At 65.5% G+C, this 17109-nt stretch overlaps 3 protein-coding genes across 3 annotated transcripts in view; all 3 read right to left on the reverse strand.

The window, feature by feature from the left end:
- GNG7 (G protein subunit gamma 7) overlaps positions 1–932 on the reverse strand; it is a 72814-nt gene extending 71882 nt beyond the window's left edge. Inside the window, exon 1 of the mRNA XM_074163669.1 lies at positions 802–932. The gene's annotated coding sequence lies outside the window, so the exon portion shown is untranslated. The remainder of the gene's footprint in view (positions 1–801) is intronic.
- A 4601-nt stretch (positions 933–5533) lies between these two features.
- DIRAS1 (DIRAS family GTPase 1) lies at positions 5534–6130 on the reverse strand. Its single transcript, XM_074163762.1, has one exon. It carries the CDS (start codon positions 6128–6130, stop codon positions 5534–5536), a length of 597 nt encoding a protein of 198 aa, XP_074019863.1.
- Positions 6131–13463: 7333 nt separating this feature from the next.
- On the reverse strand, positions 13464–14971 carry SLC39A3 (solute carrier family 39 member 3). The gene is made up of 2 exons (XM_074163835.1): positions 14765–14971; positions 13464–14198 (listed from the first exon to the last, which is right to left on the reverse strand). Exons 1-2 carry the CDS (start codon positions 14969–14971, stop codon positions 13464–13466), a joined length of 942 nt encoding a protein of 313 aa, XP_074019936.1.
- Positions 14972–17109: the final 2138 nt, after the last annotated feature.

The raw sequence follows: 17109 nt of genomic DNA on the forward strand, positions 1-17109 counted from the left end.
CCAGGTCGCCTCCTCACACAGGAATTACACCCCCCCAGCCCACCAGCCCCCTGTGAGCCCATCAGGATCCTCCCAGCTTCTCTTCCCTAACCTTCACCCCTCTACCACAACCTCCAGCACCCCCAGGGCCCTCCTTGCCCCCCCGCCCTCCCCCAGGGCCTCTTGACCCCCAGCCCACCCCCTGCCCCCAGCCCACCCCTCTGACCTGCCATGGGGGTCCCCTTCTCCCAGCCCTGCACCCCAGAACCCCCACACCCCCCGACCCCATCACTCCAGCCCCATTCACCCCTCGCACCCCACGGGACCCCCAGGGCCTCCCAACCCCTCCACCTCCAGCTCCAGCCCCCTCCCCAGCCCTCAGCTCCCCCTCCGCCTGCCCAGGCCCCCCTCACGCCAGCCCCACAGCCCCAAGGCCACACACCGCCCCCCCCAGTCCCCTCCACCCGACCGCCTCAGCCCCCAGCCCCGCTTTGGCCCCCGGCCCTCGGACCCCCTCAGCGCCAGCTCCAGCCCCAGGACCCCCCCGGCCCTTCAGGGCCGTCACCCCCATCCCCAACCAGCCCCTTCGCCCCGCCGCTCCCCTCACCCTGCCCAGGGCCCCCTCACCACCACCCCCGGGCCCCGCCGCCCGGGCCGCAGCGGGCCGCGAGGGGCCCCGGGCAGGGCAGGGCCGGGCCAGGCCAGGCCGGGCCGGGCTGGGCCGGGGGCTCCGCCAGGCCGCGGCCCGCACCGGCCGTCCCCTCCCCGGGTTATCGGCCGCCCCCCCCTCGTCCCGTCCCCGCGTCGCGGGCGGCTCCTCACCGGTCTCGGCGGGGCCGGGGCACCGGGGGGCGGAGGAGCGGAGCCGCCGCCTCAACCACCAGCGCCGCCGCGCAACGCACCCTGCTGCCCAGCCCCGGCCGGGCGCGGGCAGGGCAGGCCCCGCCCCCGCCGCTTGACTGGCAGCGCCGCCCGCCAATGGGCGTTGGCGCCGCGGGGCGCGCGGGGGGGGGAGGCGGGGCTGGGTGCGGCCGCCAGGTTCGGTTGCGACGGCGGCCCGGAGGGAGGGCGGTGAGAGGGCGGGGCCGGCTGCGGAGCGGCGGAGGGGGGTTGTGGCAGCCAATCAGCACGCGGGGCAGGGGGGAAGGGGGCGGTCGTATGTAAAGCATCTCATTAATATTAATGAAGGGTCGCCGCGGGGAGGGGGCGCGCTGCGGCCGCACGTGGCGGCGCGGGCGCGAGGCACCGGGACCCGCCCCAGCCCCGGGACAGCGGGACGGGACCCCCCCAGCCCTCCCCCGGGACACCCCCAGACCCTCCAGGATCTCCCAGACCCCCCCCCCGGACCCACGGGGCCCCCCAGGATCCCCCAGTCCGCCCCCCCTCCATCCCCCCCCCACGGCCCCTGGGTGCAGCCTGGTCGTGCCCCCGCGAGACCCCGGGGCACCCCCGAAGGACCGGGGGGCTGCGCTGTCCCCATGGCCCCGCTCGGCCCCGGCGGGGGACAGGGGGCGGGGGGCGATGCTCTGCGGGGACCCCTGGGCACCCCGTGTCCTGCCGCACGGGTGGGCTGCAACAGGTCTGGGGGGGGGCTCAGCCCCGTGTCCCCTGCTGTGGGGCTCGGGACACCCCAAAGCCCCCTGGGCAGTGCCCAGCAGTGGGGTGGGGGCAAGAGGATGGGCCTGTGCCCTTGGGCAGAGCCCCCCACCCCGCTGTCCCCCCCGGGTCCCCCCTGATGCCCTGGCCCCGGGTGCAGCAGCCCTGGGGGTGCTCTGCTTTATGCCGGGAGGGGACAGGCTCTGCCCAGCCCTGGGTGCCGGGGGTGGCCTCAGGTGTCCCCCCCCCCCACCCCACGGAGCCGCTCTCCCTGTGCAGCGAGGGGAAAATCCAGGGGGATGAATCAGCGGGGGCGGGAGTCACGCCGGGGGGAGCGGGAAATCCCTCTCGCTGCCCCGGCCCCGCCGTGAATCGAGGCTTTGATTCCACCCCCCCTTCCCCCCCCGCGACGGGGCGGCCGGGGCCCGGTGGTGCCTGGCTCCCGGCTGCGGAGCCAGCGGGGCGAGGGGGGCCCGGTCTCCCCCACCGGAGTCACCTTGGGGGGACGGAGCCACATCCCTGGGGCTGGAGGGGCAGAAGATGCTGCAGCCGTCGCCCCCCCAGTGCCGCGCTGGTGTGCAGCTGGGCCACACCAGTACGCACCAGTTGCAGCTCCCTCCAATCCCAGCATGAACTGTGATGGAGAAACGCAGGGTCTGGGCTGTCCCGGGGGAGGGGGGGACGACGGGGGGGGGACATGACGGGATGTGGCCCCGCTGCCGGGCACACACCAGCCCCCGCCGGCGGCCGTGCCAAGATTGGGCTGAAAAACCCATAATCCTGTTACTGGGAAGAAGGCTGATTTTCCCCCTAATCCAGTTTGCTCCCATATGCCTTTCGCCCGCCGTGTTATAAACCGCTTTGGCCACAGATGGGGCTGCACCGGGCACATGCCAGGGACATGGGGGTCCCCCCCCTCGGCTTCGGGCTGGCGCCTTGAGGGGGTGCAAGGACCAGGGGGGCTGCCGGGAGCCCCCCCCATGGGGGGGAACACAAGGGACAACATCCCATACGGCCACCACGCCGTGTGACGCACGGTGCCTGGCCCTGGTTTGGGTTCCAATCGCTGGATTTGTGCTTTTAAGCATTTTTACGGCCACGGGCCGCAGCGACGGCTCCTCATCCGGGGGGGGGGGCGGCAGGAAACGGCTGCGCCTGGGCTCGGCCCTAATTAACGCTGAGGAATTGGGTGTTTAAACCCTGGCCGCGGGGGGGGAAGCGCCGGGCGCCTGCGAGGGATCCTCCGTCTGGATCCTGCGCCGCTGCCCCACCGGGATCCCGGCTGCGGGTTTCGGGGGGCTCAGGGTGCCCCCGGCCCCGTGGTCTGATGGCTGCTGGGTGCCAGGCTTGGGCACGGGGGGTGGCAGTGGCCAGAGCCACCCCAATCCTGGGAGCAAGTGCATCCCTAGGGACACGCCAAGGGACATCCTGTTGGACACCCCAAGGAACAGTTTGAGGGACGTCCCTCGGAGCATCCCAAGGGACACCCCACGCTGCAGCAGGACCCCGGTCCCCCAAAACCTTTCCGGCTCCTGGTTCCCCACCTGCACCTCTGTCCCCAGGGTGGGGGGACAGAGGGGAGACAGGAGGGGAGGGACAGAGATGGGGGATGGGAGACCCGGGAATGGGGGGGCAGAAGTTTTCTGACCCCAAGCCGAAGGCATTGCAGAGCTGCTGTCAACACTGGGGGGGTCTTGGTGCAAGAGTCCCCAGTTTTGGTGTGACAGTGCCCTGGGGGCCATCCCCACAAATACCAGTGAGCCCCCCAGCCTTGTCTGGGCCTCCATGGCCCCAGGAGGGTCCTGGGGGGTCCCAGAGAGTGGGGACTGGCACCAAATGTCCCCGTACCCACATGTGCCCATCCTGCTCTCCAGCCCTGCTGCCCACCAAAGGTCCTACCCCCCCCAGCCCACGGGAGGGACACAGGGACAGGAGGGACATGGGGACAGCAGTTCCTACGGCTGGTGCCAGGGAGTTGTGACATCCCTGAGGAGCCGTGACCGTCCCCATGGAGCTCTGAGCGTCCCCACAGACCTGTGACCATCCTGTCGGAGCCGTGACCATCCCACGGAGCCATGACTGTCCCTGGGGGCCTGTGGCTGTCCCCACGGAGCCACGGCCATCCCTGTGGAGCCGTGACTGTCCCCACGGAGCTGTGACATCCCCACGGAGCCGTGCCCTTGCCAAGGCCCTTGCAGCCTGCGGCAGCCCTGCTCCCCCCACCGCCGCCCCCCCCCCCCACCGCCTGCGCCCACGTGCCCACGCGGCTCCCGCGCCCGGGGAGCAGATGGTTTCCATGGCAACAGGCATGATGACGCACGCACCGCGCTCCCACCCCCTCCCCACGGGGACGGCAGCCCGCACTGGCAGCAAGGGGCGGGGGGCACCCACCGGTGGCGGGGGGCTGCCGGGGGGGGGCACAGGCACTCAGGCAACACACGTGTGCGTGCGGCCGGGCACATGTGTGCACGCGGTGTCTGCATGTGCGTGGGCACGGATGGCGGTACACGCGTGTGCGTGCTTGCACACGCACTGCGCACACACCTGTGCCTGCACCCGGTCCCGCATGCACGGACACGCACACGCCTGCACACGGATGGACCCCCATCCCTCCTCTCACCCCTCCAGACCCAGCCGTGGCCCCTCCCCGGCCTGACCCCGAGCCCCCGGCCCGGTGCTGCCCCGCGGGGACGCGGGAGCGTTTCTCATCTCTTTATTGAAGGAAGACTATTTCTAGAATAAAGGCTACATCGTAATGTCACCTTGTCCCCTGGGCGCTCGGGTCGTCTTGTAAAAAGCCGGGGGTGCGGGGAGCTGGGCGCAGCGCGGGGGGGCCCAGCCTGCCCGGGGACACCCCCTCGGGGACGCCCCCTCGGGGACACCCCCTTGGGCCGCAGCGGAGGGTGAGCGGGGCCGGAGCGAGGGGACAAACCCCGCTGGGATGAGGGGCTGGTGACATCGCAGGGACCCCGCTCCGGCCGTGGGGGAACAAGCAGGGCTGTACCAGAGCTGGGGGGGGGGGTAAGTGGGGTGTCGGGGGGGGGGAACCCGGGGTGTAGGACCAGGCCACCCCGCATCAGGGACTCTGCAGGAGTGGGGGGAGACGCTGGCCGCCGGGGGGGCACTGCGGCAGGGAGCAGCAGCGCCCATCACCGTGGCATCGCGGCCCAGCGGGGCTGCGGGGCTCATCCTGTGTGGGAAGGGGGGCAGCGGGGGGGGGGGGTGGGTGTTGGGGGGGGGGCGCCTGGCCGGCTGCGGGGCTGGGGGGGTCTCCCACCGGAGCTCACCAGGATTGTGCTGGGTCAGGACCTCCCTTGGACCCGATGCTTTGTGCTTGGGCTGGTGGCTCCGGCTGCGGCACCGGGACGGGGCTGGGGGCTCGGGGACGGCGGGGGCGGTGGGGACATCACGGTGCCAGCACGGGGCTGGGGGCTCGGGGGACCTTGCGGGAGCTGCTCCCGTCCCGGGGTCTCTGCCTGCAGGAGCAGAGCGCTATGGCGTGGGGACGGGGGCGCAGGGAGGGCCTGGGACGCGTGTGACTGTCCCCAAGGGTGACACCGACACCCCCACATTGCACCGTCCTTCCCACCCACGAGGACCGACGTGGGGTCCCCCCACTCTGGGGAGGGGACAGGGTCTGGCCGGTGCCGCTGGTTGTGCTGCAGAGTGTGTGTTTGTAGGGGGGGTGGGTCTGTGTGGCCCCTGGCGGTGCCTGGCCGCGTGTCCCCGGTCCCGTTGTACCGGTCACGGGGGGGTCGCGCCCCCCTGGGCTCGGTGGGACGCCCCATCTTCGCCCCCAGACCTGGGGCGAGCGCTGCCCGCGCCGCCGGCGTCCCCGCATAGTCACAGTGATGGCACGGAGGACAAGGGGACGGCCCCGCTGCGATGCCACGTCCAGTCGTGGGGTGGGGGGAAGAGGGGGGGGCCGGGGTGGGGGGGTGCGGGCCAGTCCGGGGCTCTACATGATGCTGCACTTCCCCTTGATTTTGTCTGTCCTCTTCTGCTTGCTGGAGCGCTTCCCGTCGATGGTGAGGCTGACGTTCCTCCTCTTCTCCAGGTTCAGCAGCTCCTGGAAGAGCTCCTTGACGTTGTAGTTCATCTTGGCCGAGGTCTCCATGAAGGCGCATTTCCACTCCTTGGCCATGGCCTCCCCCTCCCTGCTCTCCACCTCCCGCTGGGTCTCATCGCACTTGTTGCCCACCAGCATGATGGGGATGCTCTCCACGCTGCCCTTGATCTGCACGATCTGCTGGTAGATGGGCTTCAGCTCCTCCAGGGACTGCTTGCTGGTGACGGAGAAGACCAGGATGAAGGCATGGCCCTTGGAGATGGAGAGGCGCTGCATGGCGGGGAACTGGTGGCTGCCCGTGGTGTCGGTGATCTGCAGGGTGCAGACGCTCTTGTCGCAGCTGATGACCTGGCGGTAGGTGTCCTCGATGGTGGGGATGTAGGTGTCCCGGAAGGTCCCCTTCACGAAGCGCAGCACCAGCGAGCTCTTGCCCACGCCGCCGGCCCCGAACACCACCACCCGGTAGTCGTTGCTCTGCTCCGGCATCTTGCCCCAGAGATGCTGCCGCTGCGGGGGACATGGGCACAGGGAGGTGTCACGCCAGGGGCTTCGAGATGGACCCCCCGCCCTCGGCCACCGCTCTGCAGGGGGAACGGGCCTCCGCACCCCCGACCCTGGCTCACAGCCCCCTTTGAGATGAAGCCCCCCACTTCTTTGACTGGGCCACCGCAACTGGGGGGGTGCTGGCCCCCCCTGTGCCCTTGAGACGCCCTTGCCGGGTGGCCGGGGCAGGACGGCGCTCGCCGCCCGCCCGGGGTGCAGCAGCATTTGCTATTTTTACCAGCCGCCCGCCGCGGCCATATGGCCGAGCCGCGGCCACCGGCACAGCAGCTGTGGCCGAGGCTGCCGGAGCAGTGTTGTGTTGGGGGGGGAACAGGACAGGGGGCAACCGCAGGACCCCCAGAGCCCCCGGGCAGCCACCAGCCCAGCGAGGACCCGGTGGTGGCACCCGGAGTGTCCCCTCCAGCTCTCCCACACTCGGCTGCCGAGTACAGAGGTGCCATTTCATACGCAGACCTTGGCGCTTGCCACGCTGTCCTGCCACCCCCTGTCACCCCCTGCCACCCTGTCCTACCCCGTGCCATCCCTCTGCTCCTCTGCCATCTCCAGGGATGCAGCAGAGAGACGTGGGCACCGGGGCAGAGCGTGGCATGGCCAGGGGCTGGTGGCCTGCAGGCTCAGAGAGCCCCGTGGCCACCCCGGCGCTGCCAAAGCTCGGTGCCAACTCACAGGGGATGCACGGGACCGGGCAGGGTCCCCCCCTTGTGCCCCCTGCCCCCCGAGTGATGCAGCCCTGGGCTGTGACACCAGGGGGCACAAAGGCCCGCCGATGCTGAACCCCAGCTGAGCATCGCCTCGGTCAGGCCCTGCCTCAGTTTCCCTCCTGCAGCATCAGCTCAGCTCCATGAGGTGTCCCTGAGCACATGTGGGGACATTAAACATGCCAGGGGCCGGGGTTTCACGAGGTGCCAGCAGCGACGAGTTGGGCAGGAGGGGAGGGGGTCCAGGCAGATGCAGGAGGGGGTCAGGTCTGTCCCCAGCCGGCTCTGCTCCTGCCACCCGCCACCTCAACTCAGGGACCAACAGGCCGGGGGGGGGAACAACAGCAAAGCGCCTGGAGCAACCCTGTGCTGGTGGCACCTGGGCACCTCCAGGGGACCCAGCCCCTTCCCATGGCCGCTGCATCCCCAGGTCCGGACCCCACAAACAGCCCCCAAACCCCGGCACCTCCCCAAACACCCAGGCAGGGGCTGGTGGCAGGCGAGCAGGGGGTTAGGAGCCAGGGAAGGAGCCCATCACCGCGGCCTCAGGCACCCGAGGAGCTGGTTCTATCGGGGGGGCACGGGGCGTGGGGCAGAAAAACGCCCCTCAGATCCCACCACGGCAGAAACGTCACCGGCACACGGGGGCTGGGGATGGAGCAGGGGCCGGGGCAACACCAAAGCTCGGCCGGGGCTGGTGACGGTCCTGCCTGTCCCACCTGCCCCTGGCACAGCCAAAGGCACCCCCGGCCCTGTGGTCACCCGGGGGTGCCCCAAGGCCCCGCGGCCTCTGCCCAGCAGCACCCAAAACCCCAACCCCTGTGTGCCTGAGGCCTCCCCTCGGTTCCCGGGGAGGGGGCCACCCGCCAGCTGGGGACACTTCCCACGCTGGGGGAGACAAACTGCCGGTGGGGAATCTGGGGGTCGGGATGGAGAGCAGGGACAGGATGGAGATGGTGGGCAGGAGAAGGGGCAGGAGAAGGGACAGGATGGAGATGGAGGAGCAGAAGGGGCAGGATGGAGATGGAGAGACAGGAGAAGCAGCAGGAGAAGGGGCAGGATGGAGATGGAGGAGAAGGAAAGGGGCAGGAGAAGGGGCAGGATGGAGGGATGAAGGGGCTGGGGCAGGATGGAGATGGAGAGACTGGAGAAGGGGCAGGATGGAGATGGAGGGGCAGGAGAAGGGGTAGGATGGAGGTGGAGGGGCAGGAGAAGGGGCAGGATGGAGGTGGAGGGGCAGGAGAAGGGGCAGCATGGAGGTGGAGGGGCAGGAGAAGGGGCAGGATGGAGGTGGAGGGGCAGGATGGAGATGGAGGGGCAGGAGAAGGGGCCGGGAAGGGGCCGGATGGAGGGGCAGGATGTCGGGCAGGGGCAGGGACCAGGGTCCCACCGCCCCCGGCCGGGGTCCCGGCCCCTCTCCCCGGCCGTGCCCTGCCCTTGCCGGGGGCACCCCCCGTTCCCCCCCGCCGGCGGCGGCCGCCCCGTTCCCGCTTCCCCCGGGCTCCCCGCCGCGCCGGTCGCATTGCGGTGCCCGCCGCTCACCGTGTCCTGCCCGGGATCCGCCCTTGGCTGCGGGCTGCGCGGCGGCCTCAGCGCATGGCCCGGCCCGGGGCGGTCCCGCCGCGGCGGCTCCGGTCCGCCCGGCGCGGCGGGGCTCGGCTCGGTGCGGCGGGGCTGGGCTGGGCTCGGCCCGGCGCGGTGCGGTGCGGCTCGGTGCGGTGCGGCGGGGCTCGGCTCGGCTCGGCACGGCTCGGTGCGGTGCGGCCGCCGCAGAGCCGATCCCGCCCCGCCGCCGGCCCCGCCCGCCGCGCCCGCCCCGCCCGGGGCCGCCGGACCCCCGGGCCCAGCCCCGAGCGGCTCCGGGACCGGGCGGCGGCGGCGGAGGGGACGGGGATGCAGGGACAGGGATGGGGACACACGGGGATGGGGACACACGGACAGGGACAGACGGGATGAGGATGCGTGGACAGGGACAGACGGGATGGGGACAACCGGACAGGGATAGGGACACACGGACAGGGACAGACGGGATGGGGATGCGTGGACAGTGATGGGGACAGGGACAGATGGGATAGGGACAACCGGAAAGGGATAGGGACACACGGACAGGGACAGACGGGATGAGGATGCGTGGACAGGGACAGACGGGATGGGGACAACCGGACAGGGATAGGGACACACGGACAGGGACAGACGGGATGGGGATGCGTGGACAGTGATGGGGACAGGGACAGATGGGATAGGGACAACCGGACAGGGATAGGGACACACGGGGATGGGGACACACAGGGATGGGGATGCCCAGACAGGGATGGGGACACACGGGGATGGGGACACACGGGGATGGGGACACACAGGGATGGGGACGGGGACAACCGGACAGGGACAGACGGGATGGGGACGCGTGGACAGGGATGGGGACAGGGACAGACGGGATGGGGACACATGGACAGGGACACACAGGGATGGGGACACATAGATGTGGACACATGGATTGGGACACAGAGAGAGAGATGGGGACACTCAGGGATGGGGACAGGGACAGACAGACAGGGACAGACAGGATGGGGACACATGGACAGGGACACACAGACAGGGATGGGGACACATGGACAGGGATGGGGACACACAGACAGGGATGGGGATGGGGACACAGACAGACAGGGATGGGGACACATGGACAGAGATGGGGACAGACAGGCAGGGATACATGGGGATGGGGATGCACAGAGAGGGACAGACAGACAGGCATGTGGACACACGGACAGGGACCACGCATGGACACGGGCACAGGTGGGGACACGGGTGGGGACACAGACACACATGAAGAGGGACACAGGTGCACAGACAGTGATGCACAGCCCAGGGACACATGGATGGGGACAGAGACCCACAGATGGTGACAGGGGACACAGGAACACACAGACAGGACAGACGGACACCGACCCCTCAAGCTGGCAGGGTGCGGGCAGTGGCAGGGTGTCGTAAGCCCCCGTGATGGTTGGGGTGGCCCGGGCAGCGGGGTCGGGCTTTGGGGACACAGCTGCCTGCGCTGCCACCGGGCCACCCCAGCACAGGATCGGGTCCGTGGTGGCACCGTGGGGGCTCTGTCACCAACGCAGTGTCCCCTTCCCGAGCACCGCGGGGTCAGGAGCCCCAAAACCCCGGAGGGGACCTGTCTGGGGGCAGAGCTGCTCCTCGCAGCAGCACCCGGGCCACAACCCCCCTGCGAGGGGACACGCTGGGTGACACCCCAGGTGGCGGGTGGCCACTGGGACCCCAGCGCCGGCTGAGCAGGGCTGGGGCCCGAGAAGCTTAGTGGTACGGGCTCAAGGGCCGACTGTCCCCGGTGAGGGGACATCTCCTGCTCCGAGGGTCCTGCCCCCCGGGAGCCGGAGGAAAGCGGGGGACGGGGAGGGGGGGGGGAGCTGGAGCTTGAGGTGACCACGGAGCTGGAAGGTCCTTGCCGAGGCCGGGGGCTGGTGGCCGGCGGAGGGGCTGCCAGGCCGGGCTGCGTGACTCGCGCTGGCTCCTGAGCGGCAGCAATTAAAATCCGCAGCTGCTATTAATAGCTGCCGGCGGAGGAGCGGGGCCATGGCGGCACCCATGCCGCTCGACACCCACCCCACCGAGAAGCGCTGCCGGGGCCAGCGGGAGCAGGGGGGGGGGCCACAGCCACCTCTCCCCGGGCCACCAGCCTTCCCCGCCTTGGGGGGGACAGGGCGCCGGGCCGGCAGCCGCAGCCCCCTCCCGATGAAAAGCCGCCCCGCGGGCAGCTCCCCCCTCCCCGCAGGCCCCCGCAGCGTTATTAGCTGGACGGATACTATTCGTTAGAGAAAATGAATGAATTTCCTTGATCATTTTCGTTGCGGCTCCTCCTCCGTTTCATTCAGTCCCCAGCTCCCCGCCAAGCCTTACGCAACGGGGAGGCAGCACACGCAGGGCTGAATCACGCCAAGCGGGCTGCGACAAGGAGCGGGGGGGGGGGGGTCCTGCCCCCATGTCCCCCCCTCTCCGAGCTCGGCACAGCTCCGTGGGGGTCTGACACGCAGCCCCCCCCAGCTCTGTCCCCTCGGTGGGGTTCATCTCCCACGCACGTGCGGCCGCCGCGTGAGCCGGGGAGCGAGCAGGCGGCGGAGCGAGAGGGGACTTCAAATAAACAAGTGACACAAAGGGGGGAAGGCCAGAGCCTTTATTGGGAGCAGCAGGGGGGGCTCGGCCCTCCCCACTCCTAAACCAGCTCAGCAGCGCTGGAATCTGCCACTCGCCGGTGAATGAACCACCCCCCCCCCGCCAAGCACCGGGGAGCCCCCCCAGGGCAGTGGGAAGAGGGGGGGACAGCTCAGCATCTCCCTGCTCCCCCCACCAGCCCCGCTCCCGGATTCCACCAGAAGAAGAAAGGGTGTAAAACGGAGGCTCCAGCCCGTCCCCCCGCTGTCACACCAACCCAAATCCCGGCTCCCGCTGATCTTTTGGGGGCTGATTAAGAAATTTCCTCCCATCAACAGCTTGTCTGGGCTTTGGTACATCAGCCCCTGGATTGCAGGTGGGGGCAGACGGGAGGAAGGAGGAGGAAGATGAGGATGCACCACGACCTCGGGGCCCTGCCTTCACCCGTGCTCTGGGAGATGCTCAGATTTGCCCAGATACGGGGGAAAAAAACCCTACAAGAAAAGCGTTAGCTGCAGAAATGAAGAGGCAGGAGGACAGCCCGAGAAGGGACACTGAGCACTGTGCCCCCCACCACGGCGTCACACCTCACCTCTGTCCCCCCGTCCCCGCTGCCCGATGGGAGCTGCACCAGCCGCCCGTGAGAAGCAAAATAACACACCGAGGTTTGCCACGTCGAGGCAAATTACATTCTCATCAGGCCCTGCTAATTTGTGTCATCGGAGGCCTAAAATAACCCTCCCTCCCCCCTTCCACTCCAGGTTTTTCAAAGCAAGATTAATTGACTTTGGTGCGTTGCAGCAATTAAAATACTGAGCACCAGGAACTGTCAGATGATGCTCATCAGCCTCCATATGCTGCAGCTGTGCCAACCGCTGCCTCCAAGATGCTGCTTCACAGTCTCACCCATCCTTCTCGCCGCTGTGGATGGCGCTGACAGGGACTGCGCCACGGCGAAGCCCGCTCCACATCGTTATAATTCCATCAGCGCCTCCAAAAAACCTCTGCTCTGCCTGCGGAAGCTGCTGCAGGAGCAAAGGCTACGTCTAATTAAAATGCATCCCCTGCGAGAGGCCGGGGAGGAGCGGGGCTGCAGGAGCCTGTGGAGCGGGAGCCGCTCTCCGGTGCGACGGGAGGGAGCGGGGAGGGCAAGTTCCCGGCTCCGGCCTCTGATCCGAGCTCCTCGCTCAGGAGGATAAACCCCAAGGATCCCGCTGGGATGCGCAGCAGCCTGACCTTCCCCGGGGGCCACGCTCTGGAGACAGGGAGAGAGCTGCTGGTGCGCAGTCAGATTGCAAGCGCCTCTTAATCAGCCCTTCCCCAACCTCTCAACCCCCCCCCCCAGGGAAGAGATTTCTTTCTCTCCTTTGAAAACACCAGCAAACGGCCCCGCAAAGCCTCGGGAGCGCAGCGCTCGCACGGCGGCAGCGCCACGTGAGCCGCCGACAGCCGCAGCAGCCCTGAAGACGTGTCTGATGGCGACCGCTTAAACCCATTTCGCCGCAGACCCTTTAAACGCAAGCGCTTGCCCTAAAATATTAATGCTGGAAATTGCCGCTGCCCGTTTCTTACAAACTCCCGAATCCCGGGCTCCGCGGGCACTGCGGAACGGCCCTCTCACGGGGATTTTCAAAGGAGACATTAACACTCCGCTGGAGGTTTTCTTTAGGGAACGCTCAGCGTAAGGATGAGAAGCAGAGAAGGAAGCAGGGGACAAGGCCACGGCCCGGCCTCATTTCTTCCCTTAATCACTGAGAAACAAGAGCTCCCAGAGCCACCTGGGGGTTAAAATGGCAGCTCTGCGCGGGGGAGCTGCGGCACCAGGCCCCAGCCGCCCCTGAAGGGATGTTATTTTTGGCAGCTCTTACAACCAGGTTTTGCTCAAAACTAAGCCAGGGAAAGCAGCTTAGTGCAGCTGTGCAATCCGCCACCCCACCTGCTTTCCACTTCATTTGGGTTGTTGTTTCTCACCTTGGCAGAGCCCGAGAGCGAAGGCAGCAGGTTCCCAGCGGCGGTTTGTGCAGGGGGGGCGAGGGGAAGGAGGGAGGGGGCTGGCTACGCAGATTACCAGGAAGCCACACGCTCGATGAGCTCTTTGCAGGCAGCCTTAGAACCAGATTCTTAACGTTTGCGTCGACTAATCTCCGCCCAAGCTGCTGCACCCGCAGATCCAAGGGACAGGGACAATACCTTGGGACACCTACACCGGGACACGCCTCGTTTTTATCTCCCTCTGAGCACCCAGGAAGAAACTCTCCTCCTTCGGGTCCTTCAGATGTTTCACCTGGCCCTCGAGCTTCAGTGTCGCCCTTGGCTGAAGGGGCGGCTCGTCTCCGGTGCTGTTTGCAAGGGGAGGAGGTGAGATTCGCTTCCCATCGCTCCCGCCTTCACCACTTGAAGAAGACCAGCCCAGCCAGAGCCGTGTAGCCCAGCACCAGGAAGAGAACCTTCAAGAGACGGTCGTTCTTGTCTTCCAACTCTTTCGCGAGGATCTCAAAGAAGGTGATGAATAAGAAAGTGCCCCCCGCGATGCCTTGCAGGAGCAGGGAAGTAACGCTGCTGGCAGTGCTTTGGGTGCTCTCAATCCCCATCCCAATGCTAATGCCCAGAGGGATCATGAGGCTCACGGCCACAGCCATCTTCACAGCATCCTTCAGGGCCAACGAGGACTTGGCCATGCTGATGCCCAAGGCCACGGCGACCAGCGTCTCGTGAATGGCGACTCCTAGGAACAAGCTCATGAGTTTGCTGCCCTCCTCCTGCAAGCCCAGGGCCAGCCCCTCGAAGATGGAGTGGGTACACAAGGCAAACACCAGCCCGATGAGCCGTAAGGGGCCGGAGCGGGAGAGCTCCGGGATATTCAGGCCGTGGGAGTGGTGACCGTGTTCACCGTACAGCGTGCGCCCTCGGGAAGACGCGATGAAGGGACTCTCGTATTCGGAGTCGCTCCCGACATCCGAACCGGCATTGAAGGTCTCTAAGTCAATGAAGGAAGGTTTCTCCTTCTGGAAGGTCAAGACGAGCTGCTCCACAAAGACAGTCACAAAGAAGCCAACCATCATGATGGTCTCGGCCACTGGGTAGTCCGTGGTGACGTTCCCCTGCCTGAGAACCTCATCGAGCTGGAAGGAAGCAAACAATCCCCAGCGAATCAATCACCTTCGTCTCTCTAAAGGGAAATACTCCTATTGTCTTCACACCAGCCTAAATGGACACTAAATTGATCTGTGATGCTTTAACACCCTTGTACACAGGCCTCAGCCCGAGAGACGGGGAACCTATTTGCCTTCCAGAGGACAGTTAGTGGCTGCCTGAAAGTGTGTTAAACACACACTAAATGGCAGGAGTTTGAGCATCATGCCCCAGGTGATGCTTAGCCTTTTTCTGCAGCAAAAAAATCTCTAGTTACTCCACCCGGACAGTCAGCAGTAGCTGAACGGGAGGTGGGCACAGCTCACCCTCCTGATCTGAAACACCAGGCACAGCCGTTTCTGCGGTGGCTTCATGGGCCACCCCTGCAAGACATAGACCCTTCACCTCCATTTCCACGGGGGCAGAGCTCTGGTGGCCTGGGTTCCTGCAGGGCAGGAGAGGGGAGGGTGGTCCCCCACGCACAGGGGTCCCTGACATACTCAGTGGCACAAGTTAATTAAAATTGCTCGTAAGCAAGAGGCTCGTGAGCAGTTACCTTTTCCCTCACAGCAGGCAGCAAAGCGTTGAAGCAGGTGGCCAGGAAGACTCCTCCTCCAAAAGAGTTGCAGAGGGCAAGAACCTTCTTGGAGCGATGAGCTTTCTCGTAATCGGCCTCGATTATCTTGACAGGGAGAAGGGACCCGGCCAGCATGAGGACACAGATGCCCAGCAGACACAGGACTTTGGCGACCACGATCTTCATCGTTCTTCCTGGCGAGGGCTCCCTGCTGAGGGCAGCTGGTGCGGGTCCCTCCGGCCACCGTTAGAGCGGGAACATCAGCAGGGGACCGCACAGACCTCAAGGGAAAGGTGCTCCTGGGCTCAGAACCTGTGGACAGGAGTAAAACAAGAGAGATTTTCCTTTACACTGTGCAGAAATGCACTTTGCATCGCAAAGTGCACGCCAGGCTCTGTATAGCCATCACCTTCACTCCCCAGAGGCAACGGGGGAGATGACAGCAGCAGCACCTCGCACACAACGGGGCAGAGGAACAGCAGAGAAGAGAAAATTTAACCTCAGCAACGAGTAACTTAAAAACCTTGTAAGAATTGTACTGGCTGCCAGGTTCTCTGCTCTCCATAGGGTGCAACGAAAGAGGAAGCAGAGGTTGTTTCATACAAGAGAAAAATGCAAGGTTCGAGCTGCCCAGGTCACAAAAATTGACGTAATTTGAAACGTAAACCCGTTTCCATGCAGGTTACACGCAGTGGCAGTAAAACCTGTTTTCCTAAAATCATTTTACAAAATAATAAAGTTAAGTCTATTCATAAAAAATATATAAACACGAAGAGGTCCCTCTACTCGTTCTTGCAGCAGCACGGCCAGCACCTCGGAGGATCTCACTTCCCACTTTGCACCGAACTGACTTGTAAAGTCAAACCGACGGCACCTCGAGAAGGTTCTCTCGCAGGTCACCCCGGCGAGGGCTGCCAGACGGCCCCGCGCGCTGACGACACGCTGCAGCGCGCATCGGGGTAACGAACTCGCACAGAACACTTCCAGCCACCCTGACACCCACCCCCGCGATGGACAAGGTAAATAATTGGATACCTGCTTGTTGGAGCGGCAAATTAATTTTAATACAAAAGATTCCTGAGGCTAAAGGCTCCCTTGAGGGCTGACAGCATTAATCACTGTCACCATTTCTGCGCAGTGGGCTGCACAAACGGGGCTTTTATTAAAAGGGAAGTGGGAGACTGCGTGACTCTCTACTTGGTAAGAGAGTTTAAAGCCTTTTTCTGAGTTTGCAGTTCGAGGAGGAGTGAAGAGAGAGGTCATGGCGGTCAGGCCATCTGCGGCAGGTTTGGTTCTCAGCCGGGTATCCGCGGGAAGCGACATTCATCAGCAGAAAACCCTGCTTGGATGACACTGATTGACTCACTCCCGGGTGAACCCAGCAGAGGAATCAGGTCTGAACAAGTCCAGAGCCTGAAATCTCGCTGTACGTTGACAAGGCTTCCTCAGCAGGCAGCCTGTCACGGCGGCTGACGAGCAGTCCCTCTCCAGAGACGCTGTCGGCTGCGGGACTGCCATCGCTCGTCAGCGCTGTGCTGACACAGCTAACGAGTCACCCTGCCTCTGCAAAGCACGCGCCGCTCTTTCAGCGTCAACACAACGACAAGGAGTTCACCTCGCACGCCGACGGTGCGCTGTTATGCCAGGCTTCTCAAATGAACCCTCTCAAAAAAAAAACCACCCCGATGTTAGCAACAACGCCTTTGGGATCACAGATCACGACAGCTTGCGACGGCACCTGCTGGGTGCGAAGGCACCACCCACACCTCCCGCGTCAGGCAGCCAGACAGCTCCCGGGCCGGAGGAGAGGAGGGAAAAAAACCCTCCTTTTTCAGAATTCACACCCCCTCTGGAACACGCCTGGCTTCCACTCCGAAATTCAGAAACCCCCAAACCGATTTTTTTTTGTTGTTTTCCCTTTCTTTTCTTTTCTTTTCTTTTTTTTTTTTCTAACCCAGAAGCAGCCCCCAGCAAAGCGTAAAGCCTCAAGCTGCCGCGGCAGCCGCCCTCCAGTGCCCCCGACCCCGGGGGCCAAAAGCTGCTGAGTGAAAAACGAAGCGTTGAGTACGAGAAATACCTTGTGTTTCTCCTCGTTTCCTCGTGTTTCTCCTCCCCTGCTCCTTCCCACAGCCCAGCGATCAGGAGCCGGTGCCGCCAGCGTCTGACCGTTCCACCGGCCCGAAAACTTCTGTAAGAAAGAATTAACTCAGGACAGGTTCCGCTGGGCTGAGTGGCCCGTAATAAAACATTTAAGCAATTAAAAATATTACACAGAGCGGACAGCCCTCTGGGGAAGGAAAGAAGTGGTGGGGGGGAGGGGGTGA

This window comes from Numenius arquata, chromosome 25 (assembly GCF_964106895.1).
Source record: "Numenius arquata chromosome 25, bNumArq3.hap1.1, whole genome shotgun sequence".
In the NCBI taxonomy this organism is placed as follows: Eukaryota; Metazoa; Chordata; class Aves; order Charadriiformes; family Scolopacidae; genus Numenius; species Numenius arquata.

Excerpts from the sequence above, each read along its gene's own strand:
- DIRAS1 (XM_074163762.1), bottom strand. The coding sequence starts at position 6,130 with ATGCCGGAGCAGAGCAACGACTACCGGGTGGTGGTGTTCGGGGCCGGC.
- SLC39A3 (XM_074163835.1), bottom strand. The coding sequence starts at position 14,971 with ATGAAGATCGTGGTCGCCAAAGTCCTGTGTCTGCTGGGCATCTGTGTC. Across the intron at positions 14,199-14,764 it reads TGCCTGCTGTGAGGGAAAAG|CTCGATGAGGTTCTCAGGCA; the intron begins GTAACTGCTCAC and ends GCTTCCTTCCAG.